A 26,067-nucleotide genomic window follows, 5' to 3' on the forward strand; every position below is an offset into this window, starting at 1 on the left:
TACTAATGATTGACTTCTCTTGTGTAAACGGTTCATGGAGGCACCAACCATGCCCCTGAAAATATTATCTTATAACTATTACGGTGTTCTTTTTAAATTCTGGATTTTGCCCAAACCTTCCAGCCCTTCAGAACAAAATACATCCACCTGCTGCCAATGACCACACGCAAACACTTTATTGTGTAAAAGGGTACAAAGGTACAGCTTGTTCATCGAAATCATCAACAAACTACAGAGTGATGGTGGGTGATGTTGCATCACATCAGCACTTGGAGACACTATTCATCTCAACCTAGTGACCTGAACTCAGGCACTTTAAGTTTTTATATAAAAATAGGCTCTTCTTCTTCATGGAAACATCAGTGATAGTGTTGCATTTTTCTACCTATAAAATGTTCCATGTCTTCTGGTCAATCTGTAAATCCAGTATGCAGCTTATCAAAGCTGACTAGCAGACATACATTTTTTCATACTTAAGACTATGAGTCAGCCTAGCAGCCCTCGTTGCATCGCCTCTTGTATGTAGATGAATGCACTTGAGTTTCAAACCTACCATGAACCTCACCACCTTTTCTCTGCTTCCTCTTTTGGTGTGGAGGTCCAACGCTTACTACTACCTTAATAAAAGTAGCCAGTGATGCTTATTACACGACATCAGAGGTCAGGGGCCTCCAGCAGCTCGGTTGGCTGTGCTTGTGTGCCATGTGCAAAACAGGTTTGAAATGACTGGAGGCAGAGCCTGAACGCGCTCTGTGGTTACATGCGGTGGATGGTGTTGTGATCCATGAACTGCTTCAGGTTCTGCAGGTTGTCCCACCACTTGAAGAGGAAGGTCTCTGCGATGAGGCTGAACCAGGGGGTGATCTCCACTTCCTTGCGCTTGGCCTTCTCCAACATCTCCTTCAGCTCCTCCTTGCTCACATAACAGTGACTTTTGATCTCGTTGGGGTCTGGACTCAGATCCACGTTCTTTAGAGACATGAGAAAGATAATGTTATTGCAATAATGTTCATCAGTAGTGGATACACTACAATAACACTGATACAGTATCTTCTCAGTAAAGTGCCAACTAACTTTACCTTCTGCATGAAGAGGATGTAGTCGATCTCATGCTCTCCCCACACACCGTCTGACTGGGCTTTGTAGTGGATCCTTGTCAGGTACGTCATTTCATCTGGTGTCACCTGCCGAGCAACAGGAAGGAAGAGGAGCTCAGACGCAAAAGAAGATTCTCCACAGGCCTCAATAATCCTCTTCCATGACATGCAGAAGCCACGACAACACGCACACAAAGTATACCTGTTCCATGGGGATACCCAGCTCAGCCTCGAGTCTCCTCTGAGCAGCTCTCCTCACTCCTATGGCGTCCTTCTCCTCCAACTCACTGTCTGTGTGTAACGGATGACTGCAGCACGTGTTGGTGAAACAGCCTGTACACACACAAAATATGCGTGCTATTAATAGAGCTTCGTTCTCATTGTGCTCCATCTGACACTACTTATATGCCAGTGGATTACTTTTTATTTTAGATAATGGTTAGGCTGTGAGGTTTAAAGATTTGTCGCTGACCTGGAAAAGTGATTTTGGCATCAGACCTCTGCTGCAAGAGCAGCTTCTCCTCACTGTTGAAAATGAAGACGCTGAAGGCTCTGTGCAATAAACCTGGTAAGACAAACAGTTTAGCATCAGTGCAAATCCTGAAATAAAAAAACAGGTGCGCTCAAGTCAAGACAGGTGTGTGCAGGTTAACACAGCAGAAGAGTAACCTTTGTCGATGTTGGTGTTGAGGTGGCAGTTCTTCTTGGTGTCCGCTCCAACCTTGCGGTCGTTCTCGTCGATGAGGATGCACATCTCGGACAGCAGCTGCACCTGCTTCTCATCCAGGTGATCTGTGGTTATCTCGGGCATTCTAGCGGCAGGCTGTGGGCGTCTCACCTCACTGCAGCGCACAGGACGAGGAGCAGGCAGACAACAGCTGACAGCTTAGTGCGTATTCACGCCAGAACAGGAGCTGTGCTCTTTTAGGTAGTATCTGAGCAAAATGTGGAAAAGTTTGTACTTCTGGTCAATCTTCATTTGGATGAATGAAAGAATAAACCTGATGGACCTCAGCTGTCCTGACTTGAATATGTAATACAACATATCCTACCTTCTTCATACAGAGTTATGTATAGACAAGCCCCCAAGGAGGACCTTAAACAATGTGCTGGTCAGTGTTGTTTCTTGTTCAGTATTATCAGGGAAGTCTGGAGCATCTACACTGTCTGCAGCTTATTTTAACCTTGTTGTCAATGCACGAATTAACCATTCCTTGGCATCCAAATCATTTCTAACACAATAAAAACCTGAAAATGCCCACAACAACTTCCCAGTAGCCAAGGGGACATCTTCTAATTGCTGGTTCTCTCTGGGCAAAAGTCCCAAACCCAAAGATATCAATGTACTAAAGTTGTCTACTAAGTATCAGTATCTTAATACTATTTTTATACCACATGTTCATGTTCAAAATCATATGATCTCCTTAAGAATTGTATCAGAGTCTGGTATGGTGACAACATTACAATGTGCAATGATATAAACTACAAACAGCTGGTATATTTGCTTCATGACTGACATAAATGCTTAATTATCATCATTATTTTGACTTCTGCGCATCCATTTCATTGCTAGTGTTGATCAAGTACTCCATCTGATAGCAACCTGTATGTTAAGGGCTTGGCTGCAAACTTCACATAATGTGCTGTAATAACAGCAGAGGTGCAGTTTGCTTTATGTATGCCGAATTGAGGACAACCCACTCAGACTTCGAGCTGCTGCTTTCAAAGTGTGGACTTTAACCAGTCCTTAAAGCCACGTCAAGTGTAAGACATTTTTTAGTAGAATTTGGCGTGATGATCTTTCCGCTTCAGTACAGCTCAGCTATCAATAGTACAGACGATCACCGTTTACTGACTAAGCTCACGGTCAATAGGATTATCGCTGGCTTTGCTGCCTTGAACCTCAAACCATGACATGAAGTGGTTTCAGGGACCTGCAGAGTCCCGGCCTACCTGAACACAGCTCTGCGGTAGGAAGTGATCAGTGAGCGGGCAGGTCTGTACCACACTGCGGCAGCTCTTCCAGGTGCGTTTGATTTCAGCGCAGCAGCTCCCTCGCAGGACACCATCCGAAGCACCGCCCACACACTCCGCACCATCGCCTGACCAAAACAGAAAACCAATCACAGGGGCTGAAGGTGTGGCTGTCGTGAAAAAACGGAGAAGAATCGATCCATCTGGATCGTACGACAGCTGCTGATCACACCTAGGGGCTGAATTGGGGCTGAACATTAACACGAATGGACATAAAAGTAGAGTTTTTGAAAGTTTTGTACATAGACTGAGCATACGGGACAGGTACATGTCATAAAAAATTGAATTTTCGATGTTTAAAAATTGCCATCAGTAAACATATTGTCAATTTCTCAAGCTCTAGATTAATTTCTATAAATACTCCATTACTAGTGAAAGTCTGCATTCAACTTGTACTCAAGTAAAAGTATGTGTTATCAGCAAAGAGTCAAGTATCAAATGTAAAGCATGCAATGCAGTAAAATGGCCCATATGACCGTTTTACTAATGAATATTTTATTGTTAGTGGTCACTGATGCGTTGACACGACAGTAAGAAATGGCAGGGTATTATTGATCCGTTCCAGTTTGATCCATTACGCGTTTTCCTCTAAACACCAATCGTCAACACGCCATCGGACCATTACACAGCACAGCCCGCACCACCTAGGCCTCTGACAGCTGGATATAAGTATGCATTGTCTGCTATATATACAACCTACAGAGTAACAGATAAAACTTTCAGGTACTTACAAAATAATTTTCCTGTTTCGGGTAGATAAGCCACGTATGATAACGTATTTAGAGTTTGTTTACAGCGATATATTAGAGCTGAATACGGTGGTCTAACGACCCAGCGTTCACTTCCTCCTTCTGAGGTCACGGTTTTTCATTGGATACACTAGTGTCAGTGTGATAGCCTATTGGCTGACAAAGTGCAAACACAAACCACGTGATATGGAAGTCAGCGCACCAATAAAATACGTAATGTGTCTAAATTTGGATTAAAAATTTGATACTTACAAAACTATGATGTGCCATTACCATGTACTGTCAGAATCATGCGTTGACAGCATGTTGAAAATTACAAACTGACAGGTTTCAGTTCATGTCGAGTTAGGAAGGCTTAGCTTAGCTTAGCTGCTGATGCCGCAATGGTGATATGTGGCAGTCTCTTTGCGCTAGCCTGTAGCTAATTCCGTTTCTAGACCTCCATGCTAATCAAGTATGAATTCAGTGAGGCAGTGACAGCGGTGAGTGACCTTCCTATGTCGTATTTGTCAGCATCATATCGGTGATGGGTCACAAGTCATGAAAGTAACGTCGGATATTTTATTTGCAAGCGTAATTTACCATGTGAATTTGCTAAAGGTAGTTGTTGGGCATAATGGTAAAATAAACTCGCGTGCTATGGCGCGTGTCATACCTCCAGATTCAGGCATGTTTCAGTCAAAAGATTATAACTGTATGACTCGAGATTTCGTTGTCCAGTTGCCCAAAACGACAGCTATGGTGCTGGGCCATTACACCGACATGCACGAACCTAAATAGTCCCAAAACGTGTCGTCCTGTTAGCATGTGAAGGCCGGGACGCTGACCTTCATTCAGATACTGCGATTTAACGTCGTGATGCCGGTTGGCAGTCGCAGCTTTATTATAGATGACTTAGGGTATGTCAATAGTAAAGTGAACTTCATTTCCTCTTTTTTACCTGCAGGCAGGTGGTGATAACAGACCTTCCTAATCCAACCACCAGCCAACTAGTGAGCCAGGCCTTTGTTTACCTGATTTCTCAGGTAAGAGGTGAGCAGGGGGCAGGGCCACCCACGAGGTAGGAGGGATGCCTGTGGAGGGCGGAAGCAGCAGCGGCTCTGCTTCGGCTGCCCGTCACCCCAAGCAGAAGCGCAAGGCTCACAGTTTATCTATCCGGCGCACCAACAGCACAGAGGAGAGGCCACCAGGCATCCAGAGAGGAGACATGCTGGAGGCTCAGGTGAGATCACCATCCAGCCCTTTGCTCTCTCACACACATGCACACAAAAGCTAAACATGCAGCTTGTAAGACTGTAATAACATATTTTGTAGACACACACAGAGGCTCTCCTGTATCTGATTATATATATATATATATATATATATATATAGAGAGAGAGAGAGAGAGAGAGAGAGAGAGAGAGAGTTAGGTTTTTTAAGTTGTTCTTTATTAATTCGCTTTTTGATCATGAGTTTGTGGTGGCATGAGGCTGTGTCACTCAGGACAGTACAATACCAGCCGGTTGAGCAGCATTGCTTTTTAGTCTTTCCATGATGTTACGACATTAGCAGCTGCATGCTGCCAGACATGGTTCCTTCCACGTGGAAAATGTGCTTTTTACGTTGCTACACGATCATCTTTTCTCTAAGCGGTTTACATGTTACATGTTTATGCTGGTTACTGATTTCATTTTGTCAAAGCAAAGCAGTCTACTGTGATCACCACCATCGAGTTAGAGATTTACTATGTCCAAACAGGTTATTTAAATTGGAGCTACAGTTTACATGAGCAGGTATTTCCTGATGCAAACCAGCTGTCAAGCTTCTTCGCTGCTGAGATAATAAAAGCTTTTTTCCTGTTTTATCAAGAACATCCTCGCTGTTAGCTTTTCGGGAGTTGCCTGTAAAGTGACTTTACTCATCTCTCACCTCTCAGATGTGTGCGACCACTGAGCATTTTACATTGTGTCATCATGCGTTTGTGCCATTGAACTAGTAGAATGAAAGCCTTTTTCATGGTCCAGATCATTTTGGATCAAAGTATTGACGCTTGGTTTTATCAGTATTGCCCAGTCCTAGTTTTGGTCATGGAAGTTCCTTAGCGTTTACTTTCTCTGCTTGACAGTGTCCTTGAATTATCAGCCACTAAAACGAGAGCTCAGCTTGCACTGACCTGTTTTCTCATCAAGTTTTAATGTGTGCTGCTTGTCCAGGTCTGATTAGTCTTTTCACCAGGTCTTTTTGTCTATTGCCAAGACATGCTGGCTCTGTTTATGTACCCAGTCTACCCCCCACTAGCGCTCATTCCACATACACAGACAGCTTTATACACCCATATATAACACACAGAATGCATTTTCTTCCACACTTTCAATGCTGTCATTATTAGCCAGAGTAGGCTGCTGGCTTTAGTGCCACGGCTTAGCAGCTTTGAATTCATAAGGGCTGCCTGTTGTTTGCTAATTTACAAAGTGTGTTGACGTGCAGCGCTGACAGAACGGTCAGGCGGTAAACGTCACTGTGGCAAACTGTTGGTTTTGAACGCGTGCCAGAAGAAACAGCGACTGTCAAGTATTTAGTTTCCTGGTTGTTCAGATGGCGAGACAAATAAGCAGCAGCCCTCGAGGCGAGCTGTCAAACGCAGCCTTTTGAATCCATTGTTTTCATGGCAGCTTTTCACGTCTCTTTGCGTGCTAGTCTGGTGTAGCCTGGTGGTCAGCTGGTAGCTGGGTACTCCTAGGAGTTCACCATGGAGGTAAGTCAGTTGAAATGGGTTTGACTGGGTGGATGCTGGCTGTTGTGTAGTTAGTCAGTTGTTTGTAGGTTGTACATGATATGCAGCAGAGTTTCCATGTAATCTTTGCTGCTGGTTGGTTTAATCAGATAAACACACAGGCTGTGTTTGACATGAGATAAGTGGGTTGCTTTTGACTTGTTTGAGTCTTGTGTATTTTATGAGTCACCCAAACGGCTCTGTGCTAAATGATATGCCGTATCTATAAGATACTCGTTTGTCATTGTAAACTTGTATTTGTGCCTGTCAGCACCATTTTACTGTTCTGATGTTTTAACATTTGAGCATATTCATTTGTGAACATCTCTCAAAATGCTCTTGACGTTCACATTTGCAAACACAACATACAGTATATTTTCACATTAAATTTAATAGAGAATACAAGGCTCACATGGATCTGGAGGGAATAAAAGTGGTGACTCCTGCTCCCGACTGCAGCTTGATTCCTAATTTCTCGGCCTATATATCAGCTTACCAACAGGTTTATTCAAACATGGTGCTCTTCTGCTCTTCGTCTGTCTCTCTGTCCAGGACTCCAAGCTGCCCCTCTCCCTACGGAACAATCTTCTTGACCTTTTTGGCCAGATTGAGCGCGAGTTTGAAAATCTCTACATTGAGAACATTGAATGTGAGTAACTCATTGAAAGAGTCACGGAAGTGGATTTAGATTTCTTGGGCGCATTCCTGACTGTATTGATCCTCAGGTCTTGACTGACTAACTGGTGTTTGCTCACTCGTGCCCTTTCCCTGTGCTAACATTACAGTACGCCGGGAAATCGACTCTCTGAATGAGCGTCTGACCGGGGATGGACAGACTATTGAGGGAGGAGACCCCACCAAGGGAGCTCTGAAAACAAAAGGTACAGTATTTCCTGCACAGTCTGCTGGAGGTCTCAGTACTTTGAACAGATATTGATGTAAACGGTGTGTGTGGCTCTGTGAGAGACATTTGTACTGGATTTTACAAGGCTTTTGCAGCTCACTTGCCCATTCACGTACACACACACACACACCAATGGCAGCGAGCTGCCACGCAGGGAGCTGGCCTGATTTTGGGGTCAGTATCTTGCCCAAGGACATTTTGACATGTGGACAGGGGGAGGTGGGGATAGAACTGCCAACCCTGTGATCAGTGGACGACCAGCTCAGCAGCTGGCACCCTCTCCAAGTTAGTAAAATCAAGAGAATTTCCAAATCTATATTTGATAGGTTTTAACATAATGTGCGTGACCTTTGACATGATGTGCAAGACAAGAGACAGAGGAAAGATGCACCAGATTGTCTCAGACGGGTGTTTCATCAAGTTGACTCTGGTAAACCTTGGTTGTTGTGAAAAGTCCGTCTGGAATCAGCCTAACAAGGTGAACCAGTATAAAACTGTTTTATAAAGCCAACTTAGAACTGGTGATATCAGACCAGCTCAGGTCAGGGTTAAGAACTGCTTGTTTGTGACTTTAAAACATCAAACACAGATCTATTCACAGTGAAAACAAGTGGCGTTTAAAGGCGAAACTGGGATGTCCACAGCCACAGAGCCACACAAAACCTCTCTGTCAGCTGATTTTGTTCCAGGGCTCTGGGTATAATCATGACATCGTGAGTCATTTGAAGTTTATTTGCATGTTAAACATAGAATTAAGGTTACCGTTTTCCATAAAGATTAATTGGATTTTACTACCTGGTTTGCACAAGTGATAGCTATAATAAAAACTTCCATAGAACTGTCCCATCAATCTTCACCATCCTCTTATATTTTTAATAGATGAATTTCAGGTGCCAACAGTTAGCTCAATTTTAAATTCAGAATATTTTAATTAAAGCTCATATATTCACAAAATGTGCTAAATTTGACACGTGCCACAAAGTTCATAGTGCAGCAATAAAGAGGAACCTTCAGGCAGATGAGACTGTACAGTAACACTGACATGACGTTAAAGCTGAACACTAGCCTGACCATGAACGAGCTGGAGGGACAAATTTCCATGGGAACAGGTCAGATTTATTTAAATGCCCTTTATGTCCTGGTAATAAGCCTGGTTTGCCTGAAGTAAGCCTGGTTTAACTGGTAATCTTGTATGAAACAGTCCTCTGAACATGAATTACACAGATCCACCCCTGCTGGCCACATGGCGCCAGTTCCACTGCACATGTGTTCAAAGTCGTTAGTCGCCATGCAGACAACTAATAACTAGACACACACAAGGCTTTGTACTGCTGAGCGCGTTTGCTGCGGCACTTTATCAGGCCATTAGTGCAGCAGTGAAACCAACCAGTGACTCAGTCCCTCAGTGCTTATTTTCATACAGTGTTTTTTGTCTCTGCATAACACAGCCAGCCACAGCACCAGTCAGCTGTCACAGAAGCTGAAGACAACCTACAAAGCCTCTACCAGCAAGGTACGTGCTTCCATCTTTGTTAGCCTGTTCTATAGAGCTCATGTTTTTTACGTGCTGATCCATTAATCCAAAAATTTTTGGAGTGGCAGGGTATAAGGAGGTTTGATTAGCGTTGATATTGATAAGCGTTTCTCACAAAATGACATCTCCTTTGACTTTTCCCTTTTTTTAATCTCTTGCCGATGTAGCGCTTGTACACTTTCCACGGCAAAATAGGTGGACCTCGCAACTTCAGTGTGGCCACATGGGAGTTGTGGGGAGGAGATTCATGGGTAACTTCCTGAATGCTCTGTTTGTCACTAAGCATAGTGGGGGACAGCTGTGGCTCTGAGTCTGTTTTTAACTACAGTCTGACCTTGACTCCTCATCTCTTCTCTGCTCTGCACCCTGCCGCAAGTCATTTGGGTCAACGGCTGCATTTGTAAACAAAAACAAACGTGTCCTGTAAGAATAAACTGTATTTTTTGGAACTGCCATGATGGTTAACTTATTCTTTACAATAAATCCACTGCCAGTAGGGTCGAAGCTTAAGTACTGTGGAGAACATTTGAGTCCTTTTCCATCATGTCAAAGTATGTCGGCTTTCATAATGTCAAAACAAATGACTGATGTGGAATTATAAAAGTCAAACTGTTTTCCCACATCACAAGTCGACAGACTGGCCTTGAACTCTGCAACATTCAATGCAATTTAGTCTTTGAACTGCTCTTAACGGAATAGTCCATCATTTTTGGAAATAAACTTATTTGCTGATTCTACTCTGTACGCTAAATATGAGGCTAATGTCAGCAGTCACTGAGCTTAACTTAACACAAAGACTGGAATCTGTTACAGCTGAGAAACAAATCTGCCGACCAACACCTCTTTAGACCAAATCTGACTTCCACCCATACAAAAACTGAAGCATGCTGGGATATTTCTTGGCCAGAACCAGCAACTCGCCGGTTGCCGCATATGCAGCATGAAACCTCTGTAATAAATCGTTTTAAAATCCAGTCTTTATGCCAAGCTAAGCTAACCAGCTACCGGCATTAGCGTCACATTTACAGTACAGATGTGAGAGTAGTATCCTCTCATCTATCTCTTGGCAAGAAAGCGACTAAATCTTTTCCAAAAATGTGCAACTATGATGCAGGGCTCCACAGTGCGAGCAGAGCGAGTACAAATGTGCTCCGGTGAGTAACATGTCTGTCAAACACGTCTTTAACCTCCTCTTCATTCGCTTTGTTTAAAGCAATCAAACAATCTGAATGCAGCCACAGTCTGAGCATGATGAAGAGTGGGACTCGATCCTCTTCTGACGTGAACGTTAGATGAGAGGATGCACAGGATCAAGGGAGGACTTCTTAGATTAACCACCTGACAGAAGTAGCTGCTATATAATATACAGCTAACCTACCAGCTGGCTAAGAAACGTGACCGAGAACTAATTTTGTTGACACTGATGGGACTTGAAACTAATGACCTGCACTAACTACATCTTCACTTTACCTTGACTGGAATGGGCTCGTCTTCTTCATGCTCGCTCATTGTGTTTCAGTGACATGAAACAAATAAGGTTGTATTGTTAGTGTAATGTGAATGTAAACCCGGCGGACATAATGAGAGCATACATTAACACAGTCTGACACAAGGGAACCAGATGCTTCGCTGCTGCGTCTAATGACTGCCAATGATCCAAGCTTATTGCTGTGGTCAGCCGTCTGCTTGCAGCAGCATGCTCGGTGCAGGTTGTGACCGTTCTGTGACAATTGAAACTACACTTCACCCTTTCATTTGTTTACCTGGAAGCCTGCTGAGACTGAAGGCCAAACAGGCCACTAGATATTTTTAGAGGCGCACTACTCGTATCAGCGCAGTCACATGAGTTCGTCTTGATATTAAGGCTCCAGTGACACACAGTTTGCTATAATCTGAAACTGAAAACCTTCTGGCAGTTGCAGAATTGTCCTCTATGTGCACACTAGGATCTTGCAGGCTGCAATTCTTTGGGTCTGCATCATAAAGCCAGTTTAACTTAGTCTGGCTTTCTGTGGGATAGCTAGTTGCAGTATTGACGGCTTACAGAGAGATAAAACATAGATAAGATTAGACTTTATTCGTCCCATGCTGGGGAAATTCTCTTGTAGGCAAGTTAATGATGCAAGAAGAATAGAGTAAGAATCTGTAGAAACACTAGGATAAGAATACTAAAATATTAAACGTAATGCTAAGACTATAAATAAGAGTTAGAACTATTATATAGGCCTTTTGAAGTATGTGCAGTTTCAGTCTAGGGTTCGCCATTCTGTTTGTGATATTCATGGGAAGGATGTCAAGGCACAGCTGGGACGTGAGAGTGTCCGCTTTGGAGACCTCAGAATTGCATCTCTGCTTTTTTGCAGATGATGTGGTTCTGTTGGCTTCATCAGACCTTGATGTTCAGCGTGCGCTGTGACAGTTTGCAGCCGAGTGTGAAGAGGTAGTGATGAAAATCAGCACCTCCAAGTCTGAGGCCATGGCCCGCTGCTGGAAAACGGTGGATTGTTCAAGTATTTCGAGGTCTTGTTCGTGAATGAAGGCAAAATGGAGCGTGAGATGGATGGGCGGATTGGAATGGTGTCAGCACCGATGCAGGTGTTGTACAGGACTGTTGTGGCGAAGAGGGAGCTGAGCTGGAAGGCAAAGTGTTTGGTTTACCAGTCGATGTATGATGCAACCTTCACATATGGGCATAAGCTTTGGGTAGTGACCAAAACAGTGAGAGATCATAGATACAAGTGGCTGTAGTGAGTTTCCTCTGTGGGGTGGCCTTAAAGATAGGGTGAGGAGCTCAGACATCCAGAGAAGAGACGCTGCTGGGAGCCAGTTGAGGCAGTTCGGGCACCTGATCAGGATCCTCCTGTGCGCCTCCCCTTGGAGGTTTCACACTGCAGACATTATGTATCTTATCTGGCCTGGGAAAGCCTCGGGATCCCCCTGGAGGAGCTGAAAAACGTTACTCGGGTAATGACGTCTGGACTGCCTTGCACAGTTTGCTGCCATCGTGACCTGGGCTCAGATGAACATCAGAAGATGGATGGATTTTCAGTCATTTAGAGCGAATATGGACAAAAAAAAATCACATCAAATACACATGAATTATCCTTCAATGTTTTTTTTCTCAACAAAATATTATGAATACGGGATACACTTAGAAACAGTTAATGTAAAGAAGGGCTTTCCTCAGTACAGTACAGGTAGTCAGAGGAAAATGATGCATTTATAATGAACTGAAGTAATGACCAGTGAGCATAATTTATATGCAGCGATAATTGACATTCATTTACCCAAAACATATTTCTTGTATTTCTGTCATCATTAACATGGAAAGCAAGATGACTCCACTGATCTATGAAAATGTCTTTATTGCTTTTCATGACTTCACTCATGCTCTCCTCTCTTCCCTCCCTGCTCAGATTGTGTCCAGTTTTAAAGCCACCACAGGCTCCCGGGCTTTGTGCCAGCTGCTCAAGGAGTACGTGGGCCACCGGGACGGGATCTGGGACCTCAGCGTCACCCGGACTCAGCCAGTGGTCCTGGGCACCGCATCTGCAGGTACACCTTTACTCTTTAATTATGCCGGTCACTGCGGCATTGCAGCCTACATGCCACATTTACATCTTTATATCATTGTCAGACTCGCTGTGATGCCTTGGTGCAATTATCAAAAACTGAATGGCTTCCTGTTGTCCACCCTTGCTCTCCTGTCACAGACCACTCAGCTCTGCTGTGGAGTATAGAGACTGGAAAATGTCTACTGAGGTATGCTGGCCATGCAGGATCAGGTAATAGTTCATCAGAAATGTAACAGCTTTGTCTACAACCATGTATGATGAGATTAGTCCATACACCATTCACACTTTCTATATCAAGCTTCAGATGTGTCCATATTATCAGTAAATCAGTAGGAATTGGTTTATGTCATATGTCTTTTATTAAACACTGGCTGTTTATGCTGACAACATGAATGGTTGTTCTCTCGCACACAGTCAACTCCATCAAGTTCCACCCCACAGAGCAGATGGCCCTCACAGGTATGTGTGTGAACGCATGTGTGTTTTGTTTAATGTACTTCTAATGTTCAACATGTTATTCTTGTCATGACTCTCAGGCTATCTCCCTGCCTCTGTCGTCTCCAGCAGTTAGTTTGCTGTAAATCTGAATGTGCTGCGTGGTAGTTGATGTGTGCTTATGTCTCCACAGCCTCTGGGGACCAGACGGCTCACATCTGGCGCTACATGGTGCAGCTTCCTGCCCCCCAGCCACCACCAGATGTCAGTGTAAGTAGCTTTGCACTGTTCTCTAGAGTTTCTGCTGGAATATCATGAAGGTGTTTTCCTTTCAAAGGATTTATTGCATTTACCAGCTCAGTGAACATTAAGTACATTTGCATATCGGTCAATTGACTTTTCTTTGTTTGCCCATAGGCTCCATGTGACGATGACCAGGACTCGTCAGACAGAGAAGAAGGGGAGGTGGACGGTGAGGGCCCGTCCGAGGTCCCCACCGTCCGGGTTGCTACAGCAACCCTGAAGAGCCACCAGGGTGTAGTGATCGCAGCTGATTGGCTGGTGGGAGGCCGACAAGTGGTGACAGCTTCCTGGGATCGTGCTGCCAACCTGTATGAGGTGGAGACGTCTGAGCTGGTTCACGCACTCACTGGTATGTAAACTGCGTCATATCGTAGTATGGCAAAATATGGTGTCTGTCATCTTCTTCTTCTGGTATGTGTACATGTGGAATTTATTTTCCCTTTTTTAGCATTTATTGGTCATGTTTTGCATTGATTGTTATCATTATTTTATTCCACTGTAATTTTGCACAGCAGCATATGTTTTGGATTTTGTGTGTCTTTATGCCTCTGTGCTGGCAGCAGACCATCTGTTCATCTGATTCTAGTGAACACGATAGGAACAGAAGGGGATACTGTGACCACATTTCACATTTGGTCAGATACTGAATTGGAGACACTAATCTTGCCTTGAAATTGTGCTGATTGTATAGATCTGTGATCGTGGTTGCACCGTGTGATGAAGCTCTCGATCAGTCCTCTGTAAAAAAAAGCCTCTAAGTGAAGACAGCATGTTTGTTACTGGAGATTATTCACTGGAATCATACATGTTACTATGATGAGAACTGTGAGGAAGATGAGACGATCAATGCCACTCTCATCTATGAAGACTAAAGATTAAGATACGGTCAGCAGCCAGTTAGCTTAGCTCAGCAGAAAGCCTGGAAAAAAGCTAATTGGGCTCTGCCCAATAATGAACACATTGCAGGTTGTTTGTTTAATCTGTATAAAAACTCTAGTGTCATAATGTTAAGGTGTTAGAGGTGCTAAGATGCCAGACTTTGTCTCGGTTTTCTTGATTTTGTTACAGGCTAGCTGTTGTCTTGTTGCTATGAGTTGTGCTAAGCTAAGCTAACCAGCTGTGAGTGGTTGCTTCAGTTTAAGCATACAGGCAGTCTTCTCAATCTTGTGTGTGTGGGTGCAGGACATGACCAGGAGCTGACCCACTGCTGTACCCACCCCACCCAGCGCCTGGTGGTCACTTCATCCAGAGACACCACCTTCAGACTGTGGGACTTCAGAGACCCGTCCATCCACTCTGTCAACGTCTTCCAGGGGCACACTGAGTAAGTCTCTCTCTCTCTCTCTCTCTCTCTCTCTCTCTCTCTCTCTCTCTCTCACCCCCCCCCCCCCCCCCCCCCACACACACACACACAGCTCAACCCTGGTCTGGGACAGGTACTTTAAAGTTTCAACAGTTGGACAGAAGGCTAGCTGCTGTAGTGTTCATTTTTCCCACAGGGTGGTGCTGCAGCATCTCTTTGGTCTGTGAATCCCTCCGTCCTTTTACAGTGCCACCTTCATTTACAGACCCTTTTTCTCTAAGCCAAATCCTCCACTTGCCTCTCATTCATTACCGAGCACTTCTCCTCACTTCCACGCTTTGCTCCTCTTTCTCCGCTCTCCTTTTCTGCCTACCTCTCTCTCTCTCCCTCCCTCACTCTCCTGTTCATTTATCTGTCCGTTTCTGCGTTAATCCCCCACTCTGTGTAATTTGGCACTTTGCTTGCTGTTAACACTCAATTGCAGACACTCATTTCGAACCGATGACTGTCAGGCTTGTCTGTGGCTTTCAATGGCAGCGCACTTTAAAAGGCCTAAGAAGAGTGTGTGTGTGTGTGTGTGTGTATGTGTGTGTGTGTGTGTGTGTATGCGAGCGAGTGTGTGTGTGTTTATGTGCATGTCTACATGTGTGTGCTGGCTGGCTGGTGCTCTCTGGCTGCCTTTGATTGCAAGTGGGGGATTACATAGAGCTCATTATGCACGACCCCAACATGTGTAATTCCTGCAGATCCCACTCTAATTCTCTCCCATAGACAATTGGTGTAATGAGATTAAGCACCAGTGTTTCACAGTTAACGACAGCCCTCCTCCTTTCTTTCCCATCATTCTTCTTGCCTTCCCAAAAGGCCATCGATGGTCTTTAGCGTGAAAACTTCCTTACTTCTCCCTCTGTGGTGCATTTAAAGCAGCACATTGACACAGACTGCTGCTGGTTTTTAGATGGTTTTTCCTTGATTTTTTCGTGTTTCTGCCATGGGTAAGGTGACTACATGGTTAAATGGTTTCTTTTTTTATGTGATGTTTCAACTGCTACTACCGCTTAGGATTATGTTTCTACGCTTGGTCCTGAGTTACTGCCAGTTCTGTTCTACACTGCTGCTGCTGCTGCAACTAATAGAGCACTGATCAGAGGCCTCAAGCTAAAACTTGGTGCTGAAAGTCTTCTGCTGTTTCAGCAACAAACTGAGCTCCACATGTTCTTTTTCCAGAGTCTCCTGCTGCTCCAGCTGTGAAGCCTGCATGCCGGCATGACAGGTCCTTGTTTTTTTGGCAGCCTCCTCAGCTCCTTTGCGCTCCGCTGTAATGTCGTCTTTCTTCCTGGTTTGAACATCTGGCTGAACATTTCATTGAAGGTGATGAGCGTTTCTTTTAGCTTCGTCAGTTCCTCACTGAGCTCCTCGCCCTCGGTTTTTCCTTTGCTTGTGAGGCGCGTTCACTCTGCAGCTCTCCTTTCAGCTCCTTGATTTCCCTCAGCAGCACTTCGTCTGCCCCTTTGTCCTGAATGTGGCCCTCATAGCTGACACTCGTCTTATGCGCCATGGCAGTCTTTTCAATGTGCTTTAATTTAGCAGTGATTCAGCTTTCTCATGTTATCTAATGAGCTTCAGACCTAGAAATGCTGAAGGGGAATCTGATGGTGTGACATGACCACAGAGCTCTGGAGGTTTTGTGCATGATTTAAAGATTTGTGATGGTTCAATCCTCACAACTTGCTTCACTTGTGTGTTCCACCATTTTTATTGATTAGCTTAGTTTACTGATAGATTAATAAGAGATGCAGCAGGTCAAACTAGCGCCCTCTGCTGGACCTCAGGTCAAACTACTTCAAATGCTCTGTCGTGCTTATAGACTGTTCATTTTGAATTCATACACCTTCAGCACAGCACAAGAACACGTAGGGGCTGCGCTTGAGCCATATAAAGGCGGTGTGTGCGCGTGTGTTCGTGTATTTGTTTGGGCAGTCGCCCAAATGCATCCAGTTTACTCATCTGCATGCTTTTTTCACTCTCCAGCTTGTGAGCAATTATTGTTTTAACTGGACTCCCAAACACTAGCTGGCTGCTATCTTCCTGCCATTTCTCCAGCTAATTTTCTGGAGTCTCCAGTACGGCATAACGACGTGACATAAATGGCATAATCTGCACACCCCTCCTGTGGAAACAGCAGAGCAGAGGAGAGTGTGAATGGTCTAATAGGCAGAAGAGGTTGAGAGCTGGAGGGGAGACAGTCTCTTGTCTGCGCCGCCTTCACCGGCAATTACAGCTAACGCCTCCTGACAGTGAGCCGCGGCAGCTAAAAGTGCAGCATACACCCTCTATCCCACCAGCCCGCCATAATTGCAGAGTAATGACAACTGCACATGAGCTAACAAAAAAGCAGAAGCAAACAAGAAGTGACAGCAGACGTGCTCAACAAACCAAATGCCATGTTTCGTTTGTCTCTCCTGCCATCGACGGCTCTCACAGATATTTGATTGTGCTTGATAGAAATGTGTGTGTGTTTGTTTGTGTGTGTGTTTGTCTGTCTATGTGTGTATGTGTGTGTGTGTGTGTGTGTGTGTGTGTGTGTGTGTGTGTGTGTGTGTGCAGGGGGTGTATGCAGATTTAACATCCTGTCTCTGAAGGAATACACCAGCACTTACCAGCGACTTCCTCACCGACTGTCAGGTTTGCTGCGGCACAGCAAAATAACAAAGACCTCTTAGCCATCTGTACCTCGGCTGCTTCCTCAGTTGTTTCATTCACACTTTAATGTTTAGGCATTCGGCTTACGTTGTCATCCACTTACAGTGAGTACGTCATGATTTTCCTTAAGATTTTCATAAATTCGCACCTCAGTCATCATACGCTCATTAAAGGAAGATAAGGATCAAACAAGCAGTGCCAGAACAAGTACTCTAGTTTACTTAGCAGATTTAAGTACATAGAAATGTGCCTGTAGGTAAAAAAATGTGGCTTAAAAACATGTCAAACATACTGAGGTGTGCTGTTTTCCCTTATGGGATATTTGTACAATAATCTTAAGATACTCAGAACTCTGTGTAATCATCACACCGTGCATAGCAGCCCCCCTTATCCCACAAGAGTCCTGTGAAGTTACGTTTATGCACTTCATTGTTTAGTGCTATGTGCTTACAGTAATCCAAAGAGTAGAGTCAAACATCCCCAAGAGCCAGCTGAGAAGCGTCCATGAAGACAGCGAGTAGCTCACAGTAGTGGAAAATGGTAACGGGCAAAGAAAAGCTTCCACAACAACGACAAACAAAATCCACAACCCACAATGATCAGCCTGCTTCATGTGGGGTCTAGTTCACATGAGATGGGATGTGCTGCAGAGCCTCCAGCTGCGGCCCGAGAGTGATATCCACAAAGATTTTATTCATTTTAAAAGTAGCACACAGACAGATGTCATATCTATAAGATCCTCCATATCACAGCAGCTGATTTTCCTTACTGTGTCTACATCTTCTCTGCTTCTCTCTCTGTCATATTCCCCTCATGTCTGACATTTTTGTTGCGTTAAATTCAGTTCGGACAAATGTATCAACGCAGAGGATTCATTTAATAAGGAACTATTGTAAAAAGAATCTCTGTCATCCGCAATCCACAAACAATCCAAAAATCAGACATCCTAAAGATGGTTGCATACATTCATTCATTGAATTTCTGTGTGAAAGCAGCCTGAAAAGCACACAGTGCTGCGAGGCAGTGAGCTCTGGATGTGAGAGCAATCATTTTCATTTGAAGGGTGTAGAACTGACTGTAAGAGCTTTCGTCTCAGTAAAGACAAAGGGGGCAATTTGAAGCCATAATTGAGCAAAATCTATACAGTCGGTTAAATATAACACCGGTTTCATTGCAGCAGATGAGGGTGTAAGTGTGACCTGGGTTGTGACTGACAGGCTGTAACGCTCACGTTCTTATGTAACCTCAGTGTTGGGGATGACAACTTGGAAACAGAGAACCAGGATGTCTCCTCCGCATTTACTTCATCTCACCCAGTGTTCATGAAATTGCGCCGCGATTGCAGAAAAAAACACATCTGACCTCTTCTGCGCCTCCCTCACAGGTCTAAAGGACCTCTGGCTTTATGGTTAGGGGGCAATTCAGCTCACAGTAACTCCTCCGACTGCAGAGATGTCCCATGATTCCCTCTTCCCTCCCAACTCCCCATGTCTCCAATCGCGGGGAGTCTTGACCTTGGCTGTCAGACACACTGCAGGGATGCTATTAAGTAACACTGAACACTCTCCTCCCTCCTCACCACCCATTCTGAAAACCCTTTAACCTTAATCAACCTTTTAATCAATTACCTTGTCTGATTACACTCCCCGCACAGCTCCCACCTATCTCCTCCTCTCTCCCTACCTCTTGTACTCCCAGGTGGGCTGTACCCTGCAATGTCAGAAGGTGCCTGTAACGATGCAGCAGTTTCCTTGAGCCTCGGCCTCTCTAATAGGACAAAGTTTAGTCCCCTAATTAGCCCTTAATGCTGTGTCAATTTGAATTAAGAGGGAAGCCAGTTTTAAGAAGAAAACCTAGAAGTGCAACTCTAGATGATGCTTGTGTGTGTGTGTGTGTGTGTGTGTGTGTGTGTGTGTGTGTGTGTGTGTGTGTGTGTGTGTGTGTGTGTGTGTGTGTGTGTGTGTGTGTGTGTGTATGTGAAGGGACATTACTCAACGCTAATCTTAATCAAGAATCAGCAAGCTTTTTTTTTTTTTAACTTCCCCCCATGAATGAACAGGAACAAAAGGGAGGAGAGAAGGGAAAAAACCCTCACAGGAACGACTGACATACAGTAATAGATTGGAAATATTAAAGGTCTATTAAATGAATGGCTAGGCCTGACCTCGGTGCTATCATGTGGAGCAGCGCGCCACGGCCGGGTGGACAAAGGCTGTGGGGGGTGGGGGATGCTGTGCGCGTGTAAGGAGCATCTCTGCCTCCGACGTGCCCGACATCGCTGACGATACAGCAGGATATATATATGATATATGGCATCATTTATCTTTGCGTCCTGTCAGGTGTCTCCTGTACCAGTACAGTTCTCAGCTTTCGCTTGGTTAAAGCTGCAGTAGGTAAGATGGAGAAGAGAGCAGACTTAGCCTGAAAATTCGAACCAACACAAGCTCCACGTCACTCCCCCTCCCTCTCCGCTGTACTCATGCCCTGCCTCCAAGCCCCTCCTCCGTGCGGCGTCTGCGCGGCTGCCGTGACAACCAGTTAGCCTTAGCATCGGAAACAAGCTAACTCTGCCCAGCTGCTACATCAGTCGCTAACATACCTCACGTGCTGCAGAGTGTTACTGTAACAATCACCATGTTAGCTTTATGGTTATTTGTTGTCTCAGCCGTATATGCTGCTGTTGGCAGCGGCGGTTTGGGCAGTTTCTCCTTTGTGATGGCTGTTGCTCCGCCATAGCTTTCACTCGCCTCCTGACGCCACTCACAGAGCTGTTTGACTCAGCGGCAGCCGGCAGCATGAGCAGAGGGAGGGGGCGGTTCGCAGCGTGTGTGAGTAGTGATTGACAGATGTCAGACACTCCCTCAGACGCTCCTCTGGCTCTGATTGGTTGTTTTGTTTCGGGCGCGGTGGATTCTTGCAAAGTGCAGTAGGAGCAGTAGGTGGGACCAATGGAGCTGTTATTTTTTCACAGATTGCATGTTTCATGTACTGCTGTCTGGGCATAGGGACAGTTTTAGCAAATATGACAAAAAATGACTTTTATACAAGATACCTACTGCAGCTTTAATGGCTTTCTGGGTGTGCGTAAATCCAGTGTTGCTGTAAATCAGCAGGACAAGGCGGTCATTTCCCAATTAGGGTTAGATAAATCTGAAGCTCAAATAAAAGCTAGCTGACAGTTCATATAGTTTATACTTTCTTCCTTTTCCTCAATTGGAAGAACTAGGAGCACTTTTGCTGGACTTCCCTATCAACTCTCTGCAGTTCACTTCCTAGAAATTGGATTGTGGAGTTCAGTGTGAATCGCCTTTAATTCCAGTTTGAACACATCAGGCAGAGGATTACACTCTCTGTAATAACTGCCAGCTGTGTGTTGCTTGTGTGTGTGTCCGTCTTTCATAGTACGGTGACGTCAGCAGTGTTCACGGTGGGTGACAACGTGGTCTCAGGGAGCGACGACCGCACCGTCAAGGTGTGGGATTTGAAGAACATGAGGTCGCCCATCGCAACCATCCGCACTGACTCAGCTGTGAACAGGTGGGTGAAAGGAGGGGTGTTAACTGTCCACACTGCTGTTTCACATGAGAATTCAGGAAAGTTTGCTGAGGAGTATTAATCAAATCTGGCCCACGTTCAAAGTGAACTCGATCTGATGTTTCAGGATCAGCGTCTCCGCCAACCAGAGGATCATCGCTCTGCCGCATGACAATCGCCAGGTCCGACTGTTTGACATGAGCGGCGTGAGGCTGGCCCGGCTTCCACGCAGCAACAGAATGGTAAGCACGGGACCTGGCGTGTGTTCGATCAGTTAGCCAGCGTCACCAAAACTAACATTTTAATGTGTGTGCGCAGGGTCACAGGCGAATGGTGTGTTGCACAGCGTGGAACGAAGAGAACCAGTCGTGCAACTTGTTCACCTGCGGCTTTGACCGGCAGGCCATCGGCTGGAACATCAACATCCCGGCGCTGCTGCAGGAGAAGTGACGCCGCTGACACGCACACAGACACACGCAGTGGAGTAGGAGGCGGCGCACATAAACACGGTCTCGTGTGGCCTCGCACACGCTGCTATGTTGGAAGTGTGAAGCGTTTTAGTCGTCACTGATTTCCAGCTGCTGGGATGTGTGAGAAACAGTTAGTGTTGCTGTGAGGACGCAGCTATTAACGCTGATTGATGGGAGCGCATCCAGATGGATTCTACCGTCATTTATTCTCATCTGCAGCTGTGGCGACGCGGCTCCGACATTTAAAACGTGTGCGAGGCCACTCGGCTGATCTCCTGTATTCGACCCTTTTTGCTTATTCCGCATGAATCGTGACTCGTGACGTGGCCGGACTGATCCCTTCACCCCTCGCCTTTTCTGTTTTAAAGTATCAAAGCGTGCTTTTGACTCCACAGTCACAGGCTGCTGTTCACATCACTGTTGTTTAGTTACTGCTGAATGGTTGTTCTTGCATGTAGATAAACCCGTCGTGCGAATGTTACTTGCGAAGCTGTGAGAGAACAACGATAAGGCCAGGAGAGTTTGTAGAATATGATATAAAGACGTACTGTATATATGATGTTGTGGCCTCATGAAGTGACCTGTGGCAGGTTGTTGCTAGTTCATGGATTAAGTGTCTTTACAGTTATCTACCTTATGAGTGTGCGGTTTGGCAGAGATAACGCGGTTCTGTGAAATGTTTTTATCCTTTTAGTCAGTCTTTGAATATTTCTTATCATAGAACAAAACATATCACGTGGAGGCCTGTCGGATCGCCTGTGCAGCGTGCACAGTTGTCTTAAAGTGTTTCAAACAGGACCCTTTGATGCTTTCAGTTCACAGTCGGCCTCCGTGTTTCCAGATTTCGTCGTTGATATTTCAAACTTACGATGCTGTAACTCTGCCTTGTTCCATGTTTACAGTAGGAATTAATTTTTTTTTTTTTTAAGTGTTGCTCTGTTCTGCCTCTCTGCCAGAATGCTAAGTGTCAAGAGCATAGCAATAATGGGATAATGGCTGCACTTCTGCTGTTCACAAGTCTGTGAATGGGATGCGCGCAGCCTTATCATGATCTAATATTCCCTACGTGTTACAGGTTTAGCTGTCGCTGCTTTTAGCCATAATAAGCGTCCATATTTCCTCGTGTCAGTGAACTATAGAGCCATCCTCTTCAGCCTTTTGCCAACTCAGAGCCCTGTGTTGCTGTAATGTGTCATCCCTAAGTGAACTTGGTTACTGGTTATTTCTGTGCTTCAGTAACAGCCTGTCAGTATGAAGCTGTAGTGTTTACACTTTGCATTGGACCCCTCAGCCTTGTATGACCTCTTGCACCTTTTCGTTGTAGATTTCAGTCTGTGAGAGGCACAATTTCTCCCAAACACAGAAGCAATAACCCAGCTCCTCCACGTTTCTGGTGCTCGGAGTTCAGCCCAGCTCTGTCTCAGAAATCAGTGAATATGACTTGCACTGATGTGCACTGAATCTCAGTTTGAGACTTGCAACTAGAATTGGGCTCGAGCATAATCCAGGAAACTCTTATATGTTACACTTGTGCAATATCCTAAACATGAAGTCATGCTGTAGTTTTTGATCTCAGATGTTTAACTTATTTCAGTGCTGTAAATCCCATAAAATGACCTGATGTACTCGTGTAACTGCTGTAGCTCGGTGTACATAGGTGTGTGTAACTTGGCTTCCTGCGACACACTGTACCGCTGTCTCCACCAACAATAGTCAGGATGGATTTTGAAGTAGCATGAACCCAAAAAAATGTAATTAACTTATTTAAATGCCTTACCATTGCATTGAAAATGGTGCATTAGCCTTATCCATCTGAGCATCGATGCACTTTTCCAATTGCTTGTTAAATAACTATTTGTGTTCCGCCGCACAGCGCAGATAGGATTTTTATTCCTGTTTCATTCAGGGAACTCAATCTCGCACCCACTGAAATCAATGTCATTTTAATCCACAGGTAGAAAAGCAAGTCCAATTCGCACCCCACGAGTTCAGACTCGGAGGAAATATGATTTTGGATTGATACATTAAATTACTGCGTGCCAGATTGGAAAAAAAGCGGATAGGTATTGCTTCATTGTACGGACTCGTATTCAACTCAAACTTCATTATGTGAGCTACTTTGCATACTTTATTGTGACGGGTATGTGCTCTTTGACACTTTCCAATAAAAATGTGTGATTTCCTTTTCCAGTCTCGCCTGTCACTTCTTCATCTTACTTAACACGAACCCCTTCCACCCTTTTTATTCAGAACAATAAGATGTGTCATTTGGAAAATCACACTCTATCTGTCTGGATATAAAGCCGGTAGCTCGGAATAATGACGCTGAGTGTTAATGAGTGAGGAACCATAAGGTGCATGAATGTTTGTAGAGTGCAAACAGGAACTTTGCAGAGTTCACGGGGCGATGTGACACTTAATATTTTTAGTTTGTGTAAAGTTTGGTTGCTAAGTTGTCCTTATGATCTGTGTGTGTGTAACTCGCATATAAGCAGTTGTATATAAAAGCTTATTTTGGCGTGGAGAAGATCTCATCTCTCAGCAAAGTCTGGACGTGAAGTTAGTCCAAGCTTGTGGTGAACTTTGCATGAGCTTCAGGAACAGTGTGATAGGAATGATCAGTTAAAGGTGTGAGGGGCTGGCAGACATGCAGTCGATATGTTTGGACACACCGATCAATTCATTGATTCTTTTTTTTTTTTCCCTCCTTCAAAGTCAGACCATTTCTCTTTAAATCAGCCACAGATCTGTGTTTGTGCCCAACTTGTTCACTGCAGCGGCGACACACTCTCAAACTGCATGTCTGGCTTTGTTTGTCGCCTCATTACTTAGTCCAGTGAACAATACATGCTGCCTGGTAATATCAGCAAAATGTACTGAAGTATAAAAACTGTTCTGCTTGTGCAGAAAAATGACCTCTGACTGATATGTTCTTATATATTGTTAGACTGCAAATACAGACGCTTTGATGAGGTGGAATCTTAGTGGAAGTAGATTTAAGGGCAGTTAGGAAGTGTCGTCCAGTGGGTTGGGAAGAACTGCCTCCAAAGGGTCACAAGATTAATCTGTTATCAGTGTATTTATCACATGACAGTGTGGGAGGGGTCACTGGTAGTGATGAAAACACAGAGAATTATCAGCTGAGTCTGCGGCCCCCCTCGGCTTTACAGAGCTTCAGAGTGAGTTTCAGCTCACCTGTCCACAACTTTGCTGTTTTGGTTCTCACAGCTTTGTTTTCAGCCACAACCCCCCGCACACTACCTGACTACCAAACAGCACACAGACACAGTTAGAGACAAGCTGGCAGTCAGATGTTTCCCTCAGGACTTAAATTCATCAGGCGGACACAAAAACACTCCAAATGAATGATCGTGCTCTCTAACTGCTGAGCGAGTTCAACATAACAACTTAAAAGGTGACGAGATGTTAATATTGTGTTCACAATCTGTTTCCCGTTCTACTTATTGCAGGTTTAAATAAAATCGTATGCGGTTTAGAGGTGAAGTCGCACTATGATGGAACAAAATGTAGACATGTAAAGCATCAACGCATTGAGTGCAATGTGCACTTTCATCTACTTTATGCACAACAAACAGACATCACTGCTGTTATGAACTGCCATTTGCAGCCTGAAGAAAGCCATTTGGTGCATTTTTGGGTCGTTTTCACAATGTGTTGATGGCTGCTCCAAAAAGCAAGTGACATGCCTGAGTGCTGTATGCTGGTCTGAGCCGACATGTTGAAATAGTGTCTTACTTGGCTCTTGGACTTCACTGAGAAGCAGCAGGACACTGGGAGAGAGAATATCCTGTGGAGTTTTACCTCTCCGTCCTCGTCCATTAGATTATAGCCGGCTGGCCGTGACCAGCCACTGGAGCAAATTGTCAATTATGATGTTTATTGTAGAGCCCACAGTCGACTCATGGCCTTAGGGGATTCCCCCCCCCCCCCCACTTCTCCCCTGCTCTTCTTCATCACTTCATTCTTCCTCCGGGCTAATTTGGTGTCTGGTCAGTATGACACCTGCCACCGAGCCTAACAGAGATAACCATTTCCCCGTGGATTTCCCCTGGGAGCGTCCAGACAGATATTAAAGGGGCCTCCCTCCTCAGGGCCCGCGCAGAAGGGTGATCATGATGCTGACAAAGTGGAGACGGCCCAGCGTCAGTGCTCATTATGAGATTTTTGGTCATGTATAATGAGACAGATACAATATTATTCATTTAACATTCCCTCTCAGGTGCCATCGAAATGTGATTAATCCAGAAAAAAAACTATCAAAACAAGGTAAAATTACAAGACTTTGTGGATTTATTCACATATACAGTACAAACATTCACTTTTTATTTGTTACTGAAGTGCAATTTACAGACCTTAGCAGCAATTCTTCATATACTTTAATTTACATGATAATTAGACATTTTAGGATCTCTGTCACATCTTTGTCAACATCTTTTATACACTTGTTTACATATGTACACTCTTATACAATATTGCCATTCAGACATGCCTTATATTTATTATCTCTCAAAATAAATCTGCAAATCTGTTTTCATGGCTAATACGTAACACGCTGTGAAACATGGAGTGCAGCGGTGAGGAATGTCGGTCCCTGTGGCCACAAACCATGTCAAGTCTGACATGAGAGAGTGTAGGCTGATGATGAACGCT

The 26,067-nt window shown here is 44.6% G+C and overlaps 2 protein-coding genes across 5 annotated transcripts; one reads left to right on the forward strand and one right to left on the reverse strand.

Annotated features, from left to right (window-relative positions):
* Positions 1–157: 157 nt before the first annotated feature.
* On the reverse strand, positions 158–3,984 carry idi1 (isopentenyl-diphosphate delta isomerase 1). Of its 2 annotated transcripts, none has more exons than XM_070985587.1 (7): positions 3,863–3,984; positions 3,051–3,199; positions 1,767–1,939; positions 1,570–1,662; positions 1,300–1,430; positions 1,080–1,184; positions 158–969 (listed from the first exon to the last, which is right to left on the reverse strand). In XM_070985587.1, the coding sequence occupies exons 2-7, from the start codon at positions 3,194–3,196 to the stop codon at positions 757–759; spliced, it is 861 nt and encodes a 286-aa protein (XP_070841688.1). In that variant the 5' UTR covers positions 3,197–3,199; positions 3,863–3,984; the 3' UTR covers positions 158–756. The 2 variants fall into 2 exon arrangements, with proteins under 2 accessions (XP_070841688.1, XP_070841689.1); XM_070985588.1 differs by having other exon boundaries at positions 1,767–2,032; positions 3,863–3,974.
* LOC139346513 (WD repeat-containing protein 37-like) lies at positions 3,729–23,586 on the forward strand. 3 transcript variants are annotated; one of them, XM_070985585.1, is made up of 14 exons: positions 3,729–3,800; positions 4,827–5,102; positions 7,188–7,284; positions 7,421–7,516; positions 8,988–9,052; positions 12,490–12,628; positions 12,787–12,858; positions 13,063–13,107; positions 13,277–13,353; positions 13,501–13,735; positions 14,569–14,710; positions 20,795–20,929; positions 21,054–21,168; positions 21,245–23,586. In XM_070985585.1, the coding sequence occupies exons 2-14, from the start codon at positions 4,950–4,952 to the stop codon at positions 21,374–21,376; spliced, it is 1,503 nt and encodes a 500-aa protein (XP_070841686.1). In that variant the 5' UTR covers positions 3,729–3,800; positions 4,827–4,949; the 3' UTR covers positions 21,377–23,586. The 3 variants fall into 3 exon arrangements, with proteins under 3 accessions (XP_070841686.1, XP_070841687.1, XP_070841685.1); XM_070985586.1 differs by having other exon boundaries at positions 3,733–3,854; XM_070985584.1 differs by lacking the exon at positions 3,729–3,800 and adding an exon at positions 4,067–4,362.
* The last annotated feature ends 2,481 nt before the right edge of the window (positions 23,587–26,067 follow it).

This window comes from Chaetodon trifascialis, chromosome 18 (assembly GCF_039877785.1).
Source record: "Chaetodon trifascialis isolate fChaTrf1 chromosome 18, fChaTrf1.hap1, whole genome shotgun sequence".
NCBI classification, from domain to species: Eukaryota; Metazoa; Chordata; class Actinopteri; order Chaetodontiformes; family Chaetodontidae; genus Chaetodon; species Chaetodon trifascialis.